We start from the raw sequence: 12,902 nt of genomic DNA, 5'->3' as shown, positions 1-12,902 counted from the left end.
CATATTTCAAGAAACTACTTGCAATATTAATGGTTGGTTTTTTTATAACATAGACACCAGAATACTAAATTTCAGTATCCATACTGTAAATGTACCATTCTGGTTATAATAAATTAATCTTTCTCACTAGCTAGTGCTGGCTGTAAGAATGAGGTGACACTCTTGTGTCCTTCTCAAAGCATTTTTGCTAATAAAATTCATCAATATATCTGATTAAGTCTTTACAGTCACTTTGCCCACAGTAGCTTATTTATTTGAACAATTTCTGCTTTGGTATTCAGCCCCCCAAACAAATTAAATAAAGATGCAGAAGGCCAATAAGTAATGCAGAACTGTTGGCCTCCCCTTGCAAACAAGGAAAATATATACAAGGCAAAAGAATTAAATTAAGATGAGAAATAGGAGCTGCAAAGATTATCCTATTAAATTACATGTAATACCAATGCAGAGGTCTCAGACAATAGTTTATATTGAAAAGCCCCTGAATATACATGATTATCTTAATTTGTTCCAGTGAATATGAAAATTAGGATTATGGGATTTATCAGACTTTGTTTTTTTTCAGTAAAACCAGTAAGAACATTTTAATTACATGCTATTTTTTTTTCTTACCTGTGATAAAATTATATAGTCTCTAAACCATAAGGAGTACTGCTTTATTTTCAGATATGCAGCAAATCTTCAGTAAAGTCACCAGGATGGGAGCAAAGACCCTCGCTGAGGCACTGCTGCAGTGTGGCTACCACACCTCACTTAAATGTCCCGTCCCACATGGGTTAGGGAATCTGCTCATCAGATCTCAGTAACCCCACTTCTCTCTCTTTTTGAGGAGAGTTTTAAATCTGACTAATGAATTTAATGGCTGTTTGTTAAAGTCTGCTTCTTTAATGTACAGAGCTGGTCCTGAAGATCTGTATGAAAGCAATCTGGTTTATAGTTATTTATCACTTCCAGCAAAATTCTTTCTGCTCTTGTAAAGCTGAGCAGGGGCATAAATTTAGAGAGAAGATGAATTTAATTCCTGAAGCTCTTTGAAATAAGGTAGTCATATACACAAGGCTTAAGCCCAGTTCTATAGTTATAAATACTTAGCTGAATGGTCTCAGTGAATATAGTGTGATTTCTAATGAGTTTGTATTTTGGTACCTCAGTGTAAATATGGGCCTTGATCCTCAAAGAACTTTGCAGGAAATTGATTCTGTATGATGCAAATGACTCCGTTGTCATGATGAATCTATTCTGTTCAGGAAACGTGTATGCAAATCTTTGCCAGATTAATGCCCAAGTTGCCAGAAACACAAAATATTACAGGGAAAATCAATCAAATATGCAAACTGAAAATCCCCAGATTACTTAATAGTAGTTTCTAATATTCTGTGCTTTCAGTAAATGTAGATAATTCTTTAAACAAGACTAATGGAGATAGTTTTTTTATTAACACATGCCTTTCCTGCCTTTGGATATTGTCTATCACACGTAAGAAAAGTAAATATCTCTTGGATATCTGTGTTCTTGTTATGGTGTAACTAATAATTGCCATGGTGAAAAATCTTCTCCAGTGGTGCTTCAGAAACTAAATATTATTTTCATAATCTGCAAAATCAGCATGCTGTTTTTTTATCAGATCCAAAGAGTTCACTACAGATCACGAGGTTTAGTGATCACTTAATGTGTATAGTACTTCCTTCTTTATTTAACTTCTTTTGCAGCATTGCAGAAGAGGAGTGTGTGAGCAGTTCCTCATCCTTCTCCAGTGGAGATGCACCTGATAGTAATACACTTGAAGTGGAGATTTTTTTCAGTCATCCCACAGTCCCTAGTTCATCAGTAGGCCTCTACCACTGGTCTCCTTATTCGAACGAATGAGAGACTTGATGAAAACAAGTGACTTGTTTCTGTTATTTGGTTGTTTTCTTTCTAGTAAAGTAAAGCAACAGAAGTCAGCAACTCTAAATGAAGCCGAGAGATGTGTAAACATTTTAGGAAAACAGCACCATGTTCCTGACCAAAAAAAAGAAAAGAAAATCATAGAAGTCAGGTTTTCTTAATCACCAGGAAGCCATAGGTCCATGCGCGAGTTTTGATTGACCTCAGTAAATAGACTCTCATCTGTGAGAGTTTACCTCTTACTGAAATGTCACCACAAAATGCAGACAGGCTATCTGCTTATTTTCTGTGCTTCTTGCTCCTGCTCCAAGCATTTCATGTCCTGCAGGCTGTGGTCATTTCCAGCAGCTGTAAAGCTTGGTTTGCACTGCTGTGATATGGCAGCCAGCTCCTTAGCCTGCTTTGCCATAGCAGTATCTAGACACTCGTGCTTGATCTGTATGCCAGGTTATAAGTGCTTTAGAAATGGGAATATACTGGTCAATGCAGTTCCATTAGTTTACATGGTGACTGGAAGCCAGTCATTATTTCTATATGGGCTTGATATAATTAGACAACCACCTAGAGCTATTTTTTTTGGCTGATGTCTTTGTTTTCTTAAAATGCAGAATAAGGAATACATTAAAATCTACTACTTTATTACTGTAAGCTGTATATATTTGTTTTTCCTTGTAAGAAGTGCCAAACCCAGCTGAGTAAAAAAAAAACAAGGGGTTGTAAAGGGCAAGCACTTGGTAGGGAATGCACCCAGTTGTGAGTGAAGGCAGGAGCCACAAGTGCACTCCGGGTGAGGGCGTCTGCCAGTCTCAGGTGAGCAAAGGTTTCCCACTGTGAACCGAAACCAGCAGAAACCAGGAAACAAAAAGAAATATTCAGTTAAGCCGTCCACGTCAGAGACTACTGAGGAAACAGGCAGTTCAGCTTGGCTAATGATTACCAAGACAGACTTTGCCTACGTTAACTGCTGATCATATGACCGGACCCCACCTGAGCTAAGAAAACACCCATCCCAAGCAGTAGGAGTTGAGAAGCCTCCCTTGCTTAGATGTTCTGACATTACTGTTTTGCTGTAGCAGAAGAGGCTCCACACTTTTCCATTGTTCCCAGAGCTCAGCCCAGCACAGCCGTTGTGTTGCTTTCCTGTTCCGAAAAGGAAGTGAGAAATTTCTTCCACGTGTGCACTGGCACTTGAATGCTCAGGTTTCACCCCCTAACTGGGAGCTGCCTGTAATGAGCTCTCAGTGGGGTTTGGAGAGGAGCTTCCAGCTGTGCCAAGAGTTGTTTCATTTTGTGCCAAAGGAGGAGGGGGAGAAGAAATCTACAAAAAGGTGAAATGATGCAAAAACTGGTCTAAGGGTCTTGCAGCTGGGAAAAGCAAAAGAAAAGCAGAAGCAGAGGAAGGAACAAGAAGCCAGGATGGGAAACTTTTGCCAGAAGCACTGCCCCTGTTTGGAACCTTACATCCCCTGCTTATTCTTGGGGACAAATGATGAGCAGGATGACAAAGTGGGCCAAGTCTTCGCCAACCTTGCTGTGGTAAGGCCTGACTTCCAAGCAGGACAGAAAGACCTAGAGCATAAAATAAAAGAGAAACCTTTACCTCCACTGCCTGGCCAGCATCTAGCGAACATTTGCACCTTTGTGGCACTGTTTGACTACGACGCTCGCACTGAGGAGGACTTGAGCTTTCGAGCTGGGGATAAGCTGGAAGTGCTGAATGCATCCCACGAGGGCTGGTGGTATGCTAGGCTCCTCCTGCCAACGGGGTCAGTCTGTCCTGGACGCAAGCTCGAGGGCTACATCCCTGCTAACTACATAGCTGCTGACCAGAGCATTGAAGCTGAGCCGTGAGTAACCCACGTAATGTGCACTGCAGACTGTCTTCTGTTATGTTGAATGGGTTTGGGACAGGAAGTTACAGCCTTTTCCCTTACTGAGTAGTGCCCTGCAACACTCAACCTCTGGTGATCCCAGTGGTGGTAGCGTTGGGCATGTGGAAGGAAAAGCCACTGTGGTCACAAGAAAATAAATTACACAAGGCAGAATATGGAGGGGTTTTATTTTGGTTAAAATAATTTCCCTTTCTGATATACCCTAATCACTTGTTTAGGAACTATCTGGGAAGATCAGTGCACTTTGCTACTGTGATAGTTCATTATTTTTATTGGTGTAACAGTAAGTGTGTGTTGGATGCTACGCAGAGGGTGAAAATGTATGACTCCTGCCCTGAACAGCGTTCAGCCTAACAAGCTACAAAGTTACCAATTAATCAGAGTTACAGGAAGCTACCTTTACACCTTTCAATCTTCTTACAAATGATGGGTGAGTCTCTAACAGATAAGTTTCTTAAAGTTTCTTCTACATTATTTGCTTTTTCTTTGGATGCAGATCTCTACTCTCAGGACAAACTTAACTGGAGGAAGTACTGCAGGGGGCAAAAGAGTAGATATAGCAACGGAGTACAAATGGAAGTTGTTAAACTTTCACTGAATTTATATGTGCATCCCATGTTTTTCTGCCCTTTCAAAACAAGCCCAATCTTATTTAATATTCTGATATAGAGCAGAAATCACAAGGAATCAGTCACTTGGCTCCCTAGTGAGTATGAGTAAGGTCTGAGTCAGCCTGGGCTTCATAGTTACTTCTGCATGTTGCAGTCAGAAGCAGCATTTGCTGTAATTCATCTGACTTATGTTTTGGCAAAAATTATCAATGGGTAAAGAAACAGCAGAAAAGGCATTCGTTATTAGTCTCAGAATTAATGTTGTCTTTAGAGGGATGATGTTGCAGCTTTTCAGTTAAATCTCATTTGGACCTGAAATCCGAATCCTCTCTGACCTGGTCAGCTCACTATATTGCCAAGGGCTAGGAAAATTGGCTCAGAGATGATTATGCTACTCTTTTATCATCTGTAGGATTTGTGCTAGAGGCATTTTAGGGCAGGTATAGGATCCTTCTCTAACATGAAGACTTTAATTTCCAGAGTCTGACCAGCTGTTTCTATATTTCTGTATTCAGACAGACAACACTTTCAATAGTTATGCTCAAAAAAATTCCTCCAATTGCAGAAATTAATCTACAGGGAAGGCATTTTCTGAATCACTAGAGAAATGGTGGTAGGCTTTAATTCAGCTCAGTTTGGCCTTTGCTCTCTTTCTAGAGCTAGCTTTATTAGAAGTCGTCTAGGATTTCTTCATGCTGTTAATACTTCAAAAGTAATTTTACTCAGTTATAAAACAATGCCTCAGCTCTTAAGGTCCTTCTTATATTTCTATACCTATAGCTTCAAATACAAAGTTAAGTTTGCCGAAGTGTGTTGTTGTGTAACCTCTGTTTTTTCACTTGTTACTGAAAAATATTTTTTTTACTCTTCTTATATACTTTTCTCTCTTTAGTAATAAAGACTAAGTTACAGCAAAACATTCTTCTTTATCAATTGGTAGAATACTGGAGAGGAAAAAATGAAGAGCTTTTACAGCTCTCAGAGTAATTTCTCAAAGATGAGTTTTTAATTTCACAACAAGACTAATCTGGCTAAACGTATTGTCTTTTCTCAGATTTCTTTATAAGTCAGTTGGCTTTAGCAATCTTCATATATATACAAGACTGTTTGCTGTCAGCCCACACACATACAGCCATAGACTTACTCAGGTTAGGAAGGGCCTCCGAAGGACATTTGAACCAGTCATCCCAACTCATACCTGGCCAAAATAAATATAGACTCTTTGCTTTGTTGAGCATTTCCAGTCGAGCTTTTCAACCTCATGATGAGGATTTTTTTACCATGTATCAAAATGTAATATCCCTTGCTATGATTTCCTCCAAGAATTCCCTTTCACCCACCTCCTGTATTTCACACCTCTGTTATCCTAACAAAACAGTAAGAGCAAGAGTAATACTGGTTTAAAGAACTAACCTTTGTTTTCCCTAAAGTAAAGACTGCAAGTAGCAAAAGAAGTTGTTCTAGTGTCTCTAATTAAAATCCAATGTTTTATTCATACTCTCTGCCCAAACTTAAGTTTATCTTCTCTCATCTTTCCATTTTGATTTTAATTCCCATTGGTGTTTGCCAGTTGTTCATGGACATGATATAGACATTTGTGGAAACAGGCAAAGTTTCTAATGCATCCTTGCATCCTGTATAGCAGTCCTGTATGGTCCCAGCACAGAACTGACAAAGAATGGAAGACTTACAATCTCATGCTCACCTGCCAAAATGCATATGTACCATATGCTTGCACTGTATACTTGACCTAATCAAATGCACATTTTGTAGCACCAGACAGCTACTGTATATCTGCAGAGACAATGTGAATTTTAGCTTTTTTCTAGACTGCATCTTTAACTTAATAGACCAAGACAAACTGGCTATACTGTTCTGAGAAAGAGACTTGATTTATGGTGTAACTCTTAGGAAGCTTGTGAAGAAAACCAAACTGACCATATTTTTTAGCAGCTGATTTCAGCATGTTTGTGTAGAAACTATTAACAAAATTACATTCCAATGCATGAATGGCTATTCCATAAATTCACTTGAACAAAGGGATGAAGGAAGGAAATGTTGTATAGTGACTGAGAGATGCGAGAACAACTCTGTAAGTTTAGCCAATATATGCTTGAAAGCTGCATGCAGAGCGGCGACGTTTCTTTTACTAATCATTTCAGTTTTACCTGTGATCTTCAAGACTTTTAACAACAAAATATTATCTGGCTCTCTCTTATCAACATTTTGACATGGTCTTTATTATAGAGAAATTAGAGATCAGATAGTCCATCTGGGTCTGTGTTGTCTATTCTGGCAGAGAATAATGCTAAGTCATTGCTTGTTCTTAGCAGCAGACCAGTTTGTCTCCTTGCTGAAGCATGTGTGAGTTTTTATCAGGGAGAAAAGCTTTTTCTTAACTTTTCCTTGGTAAGAAAGAGAATGAAGTAAAGCAAGAAAGAAAGTGAGAAACTTCTTTAGATAACAGATTTTCTTCCTGGAAGTCTCTGACTCTGCCCAATGTGATTGAAGTAGTGCTGATAAGGTGGATCAATAACTGGATGAAAGGGCAAAAATGATGTGCAATATCTCCAGTCTGGGGAAAACAAAACATAAACACTATTCATATCAGAGGGAATTTTCAAGTATCCATGGCTATCAGAATGCTCAAGCAGAACTGAGAAAGAATGAAATTTCTTTACTATGTTGCTCTCCTCAGACCAACAGTCATTGGTAGAAGTTGTATGCTAAAACTACAGGGTCACTTTTTTATATTAAATTTTGCTGATATATTTATATAATAGAACTAACTTATGGTAAAAGTCAAACAATTCTTATTTGTGCATGCTATCTTGTTAAAAAAAGTTTATTTTGCTTCCTTCCTTTGGCTTGAGCTATCCCTTCCTGGTTGAATGACTTGAATGAAATCAGTAACAATCTGTGTGAATAAATAAGGTAAAATCCATGGCTTGGGTCCTGCCTGCTGCAGCATTGCAGTCCAAACATGTGCTGCATAAGAGTAATTACATCCAAGAAGTGCACACCTGCTACCATGAAGTCTGTTTTGGACAGACTGGGGAAACAAGGCCTTTCATTTTTATATTTACCAGTAAAGCATTTTTCATTGCTGATCTCTTCTAGCACCTGCAGTACTCCTTATACCAACAACAACCTGTCAGGTGGGGGGACTGTGAAGGAACTGTGCCTAGTGCTTCTTGAGACAGATGTGTTCTCCTGGCCCCACTTGCAGTAGGTGGGACAAAGCAGTCGGGGAGTGGAAGCATTCAACTGTAGTCATGTACCGAACTTTCTCTTCATAAGGAAATAACAAAAACATTATTTTAAATAATATCTGACCAAAACCAGACACAAACTATGCTAATGATAAATTAGCAACTGTAAGAGCACTTGGTGTTTTCTTCTCTCTGCATCACAGGCAGCAGTCAAAACCACGAGCCAGACAGATTTTTCATTTCTAAGGTACTTCAAGGGAGATTGTATCTGCTGCATCTCATGAATTTGGAATACTCTTCTTTCTGTTTCTAGACACATAAGATTTAGAAAAAGGAAAACATAAAAGGTAATTGGAGATACAATCACATAATTTAACTTGCACATCCAGCAAAGGATGATCAGAAAGAACAATTTGACTAACACTAAAATCAGAATTAAAAGATAAATTTCCTTAGCAAAGAATATGACCTTCCTGTCTCTGTACTCTTTCTGTGCCTGTTGTTCTGCACTACAAACAGGAACCATAGTAACACATTCACCTGCCCTTGTTTTATTACTGCCAATTGTTTAAACTAAACAAGAAAATGACATAGGGCAAATTGTTGTGGACAAAAAAATACAGCCCAGCTGTACAGTTAATTTTAATGAAGCAAAAATAAAAGAAAACACCTCAATGTTGCAGTGACTCAAATACTTTTTTATTCTAGAGGAGGGGTAGAGTGTACTTAGAGAGGGCTCTTGCCTGCCATCCTGATGGAGCTGTTGGCTATTTATTGAAAGTCAGCTTACAACCATAAAATCACAGAATCATTGAGGTTGAAGGAGCCCTCTAAAATCATTGAGGGCAATCGTTAATCCAGCACTGCTGTGTTCACCGCTAAACACCAAGTACCACATCCTCATGCCTTTTGAACCCTTCCAGGCATGGTGAGTCCACCAGTTCCTCAGACAGCTTGTTCCAATGTTTGACAACCCTTTCCCTGAAGAAATTTTTTCTAACATCTAATCTAAGCCTTCAATTGCACAACTCTTCCTCCTGTCCTGTCACTTGTTATCTGGAAGAGACCAACCCCCACCTCACTACAACCTCCTTTCAGGTAGCTGTAGAGAGAAATAAGGTCCCCCCTGGGCCTCCTTTTCTCCAGACTAAACAACCCCAACTCCCTCAACTGCTTCTTCTCCTTGTGCTCCAGACCCTTCCCCAGCTACATTGCCCTTCTCTGGACGTGCTCCAACACCTCAATGTCTTTCTTGTAGTGAGAGGCCCAGAACTGAACACAGGAATAGATGTGTGGCCTCACTAGTGCTGAGTACGGGGGACAGTCACTCTCCTAGTACTTCTGGCCACACTGTTTCTGATACAAGCCAGTATGCCATTGACCGTCACTCATTCCATATGTTCATGCAACATTATTGACACAAGATTGCTCTGCTTAGGGAAGTAAATCCATACAAATTCCTAGTAGACTAGGTCAAATAATATCACAGCAATTACTTTTAACTTTTGTCAGTTTTAGAAACATTTCTTATCTCTTATAAGAAATCTTGTAAGATTTCTTATGTAGGTATTTCCTAGCTGGTGGAAACCGAGCCCCAGACCTAATCAATGAAACCTCACCAGTCAATTCTACAATGAGATTTTTAAACAACCGTTTGAAAGTACAAATGACTTGTAGGTTATTTTTGTCAATTTCCATAATTCCTTCACCTTCTGTGGACTGACTCAGCTTTAACTATTTCATACATTAACTGAATCCAAGTTACTGTATGTGAACAATAAAGTGTTCCCTGAGCTGACTTGTTTCAGATTTTTTGCAAAGTCAGTCTTATGGGGTTTCATTGGTTCATGTGGGTCATTTTTTAAAGTGATATTTACAGTCAAAATGTTTAGAGGTTTTTTAAAAAGAGAAGTTTTAGATTCTATTGAATATCTCAGAAAACTGAGTGTAATCCACTGTGGTTTCTGTGTGCTCCTTCTCTCTTGCTCTTATAGTTCCCCTCTCTGTTACAGTACAAACTCCTGAGGACACCAACAGAATTAGCACTAACCTTTGTACTGAAATAAACTTGTAAAAACTGTTCATTACAAACAGACTACAAAAAGAACTAGTAGGTTGTTCACATATTCTTGGAACCTGTTAAGTACAAAAGTTATTCTTATATATTTTTTTGGTAGAAATGGTCTCTTTATTGCCAAAATACATATTTATTATAAAACATTGGAAAGGCTGTATGTGAAATTACATCTTTTCTTTCAATTGATATTCTTTATGTGTGGTTTTTATGTGTGCATACTTGTGTACACACACACAACATAAAGTTTATAAGACCAATATTTTTAAGATCATGTAGCACAGCCCTGTGCGATGAGATATGTATTGGAAAGCTAGATCATAGTTTTGATGTTTTTTGACCTTGTGTTTACAGTATCTAAAGTACTCAACATTTGAAACTACCATGTGTGTTGTGGAGTGTGTCTCTTGAACTTAAATGATTGAATGCTGCAAGAGGACCATGAATTTAATCACTTAACTTCTTCAATTGTGGTTCAGCACTCCAGTGCTGTCTTCAAGCACATCTCAAACGTTGACTTAATTTCTTCTCATTTCTTAAATAGAGTACACTGAAAGCAAAAGGAAATGGTTTACAGAACCGTGAAATGTCAGGTTTTGTCAAGTGCCAACACTATTTAAACATCCATGTGTATACCCATGTTCAAAAAATGTGTGTCTCTGCTTAGAAAGGTGGAAGGAATTATGGCACTGTAGATCAACATTTCATGCAAACTTGTCTAATTTAGGCCACCTGTTCTCCAGCAATGTGTTTTTCTGAAGTATATAACTTTATCTATTCAAATTCTGAGAAAGTAAGAAATTTCCTCCTACCTTGTCTTTGTTTGAAATTAGTGTTAACATTATATATTATAATCATTAAATACTAGTTTCCATTACCCTGTTTTGAAAGATTTAGCAATGAATCATGTGAAGACCAGAAACAATATCCTTAAAACACATGCTGCAAACATAGCCAGTTAGCATTTCCTACAGCTTGGTGAAACCCCAGTGGCCTTTACAATGCCTTTTAGGGAAAAAAAGAGAAAAGGAAAATAGAGAAAGACCATGTATGGTTATAATAACTCAATAGTTCTGTTTAGTGGTTTGGTTTTTTTTCAGAGCCAGTAGGAATAAATATAACGCATGCTACCATAGATTAGTTGGTTTTGAGTAGTGTTGTTGGCAAAAACGTTCACCAGGTATTGTATAAAGTTTCCTCAATAGCTGTCTTTGATGGCTCTCTGTGCAGGACAATACAAAGCTGTGCAGAGCTGAGTGATCTCTGAGCAGGTTTAGAACTGAGAAATAGTAATCAACAGTTCATCCAGGCTAAGAAGTCCTAAAGATGAAGTCAGGTATCTGTGTGAAGAATTATTTTGTAACATGTGAAAAGCATTGTTGGTTATAGAAGACTTTCTTTGTGTAGGATCCTATCTGTACTGAAGAGATTAAGTCATAAAAACATAGGAGATGCCCTACAAGGTCAATCCAATAGCCCACTTTAGCCCCATTTCTTTGTTGCAGAAAGGATTTTGTGAAAAGTGCACAAGCCCATCTACTTTCTTTGGTCTCTTACCTTTGTACTTCACCAAAGGCTGGAACTGTTGTGTAAGCAATGTCAGAGGGTACATCACTGTCATGTTTAATTACAGACCTATTCTCAAGTCTGTTTAACAAAACCATAGGTGCTGACACTCTACAATTCTTTATTTCTGTTGGTGGGCAAAGACCAAACTATTAGGACAAAAAACCAAAAACCAAATCCCACAAAAAACCCTCTTCTCTCTGCAGGAAGTTTTATATTCCTAAACAAGTGTTCTGGGTTTTTTTTCTAGATTGTTGATTGCTTAGTCATGAGTGATGCAAAAAGGGACACACTTAAAATAAATAGTCACAACAAGAAATGGTAACACTGCGTAGGTCCCCATGACATTCAGGGACTGGTCCTTTACAGACCACACCTATCTGCCCCATCTGCACTAATGTACCAGTCAGCTGGGCTGCAGGCATCAATGACTTTACCCTCACAGGTTTACCCATCAATTAATTTTGCTTCCTACCAAAGATGCAGTACTAAACTTAGGATGTGAACTGTTACTATCTTGCAGGATATTATAATACATCCTATTATGTTCTAACATGAGGCTATAGCAGATCTTGGAAACATTATGATATTGAGCAGCCTTCCAGTAACGTAGTTAAGACAACACAAAATTTTAAAACAGTTTAGTAGAGAAAATATGATTAATCAGATTCAGATGTTTTTCTGTAGTATAATGTTTTTGGTTTTCTCAAGTTATGTAAGCAAAGTATGCAGAGTAGTAGAGAAAGAATATAATTTATTAAGTGATATTTAAAAGAGAGACAAAATGTTATTTATTACTCTATGTAAGAGGAAAAAACAATTTTCAGTTATTTTTAAATAGTACTATATGGGATATATTTGGAGGTCCTTCTTGTGTTAGAACTTTAAGAGATTAAACTTCTTTAGTTAATAAGTTTATCCTTCATCAGAATTTTCTTAAATGTTGGCATTCAGGTTTTCACCTTATAACTTTGTGAAGAAAACCATAAGTGTTATAAAAAATTAGAATGGAAATCTACATCTTTGCAGTTTTCAGTTCTCCAAACATTTCATCTGGAAATAGCTCTTCAGAAGATCAAACAAAATATTGATCATGAAGGTATTCCTTTCCTTTGTCACTTAAATCACATAGAAATACATAATTTTTTTCATACTGGTACACTAATCTTAGCCAATGAAAACTAGAAGAACAAAGCAGTGAATTAAATAATAAGCAATGACTCCATAAAGGATTGTACTAATTGACATTTTCATTACTTCCATGCAGAATATTTTATTATATTTTACCTTAAAAATTTATCTGCAGTAATATTGGTAAGGATTTTTTCCTAGCTCTCTCTCACTAATATAGATATATTTCTAGTTTAATTAATATTATTCGTCCGTATTTATAGCACAAACAATTTTGCAGCACACTTTTTCAAACCTCACTGCAAAAGAAGATAAAAAAAGAAATCTAGGACTCACATGTGGGAATGAATATGTAACATGAATTTCAGAAATTATGAGAAATCACCAACCTCAATTTTCCTTCTGAAATTACTGATCTTTTCAGTTAGTGGAAGTCTCTGTAAAGAAATATGGATGGAGTCTTTGCTACTCTAAGGGTATGTAGTGAAAGGATTCATACACAAGAACATGCAGAGAGAAAACCTGTGGG

At 37.6% G+C, this 12,902-nt stretch overlaps 1 protein-coding gene across 1 annotated transcript in view; it reads left to right on the top strand.

The window, feature by feature from the left end:
- Positions 1-2,885: 2,885 nt before the first annotated feature.
- Positions 2,886-12,902, top strand: part of FRK (fyn related Src family tyrosine kinase) — a 48,263-nt gene continuing 38,246 nt past the window's right edge. Inside the window, exon 1 of the mRNA XM_027634153.1 lies at positions 2,886-3,734. Coding sequence (XP_027489954.1) covers positions 3,304-3,734 — 431 coding nt within the window. The 5' untranslated portion in view covers positions 2,886-3,303. The remainder of the gene's footprint in view (positions 3,735-12,902) is intronic.

This window comes from Corapipo altera, unplaced genomic scaffold (genome assembly GCF_003945725.1).
Source record: "Corapipo altera isolate COAL_440 unplaced genomic scaffold, ASM394572v1 2b, whole genome shotgun sequence".
Classification (NCBI taxonomy): Eukaryota; Metazoa; Chordata; class Aves; order Passeriformes; family Pipridae; genus Corapipo; species Corapipo altera.
The sequence above is the reverse complement of the archived record's forward strand: the minus strand, read 5'-3'. Positions and strand labels throughout refer to the sequence as shown.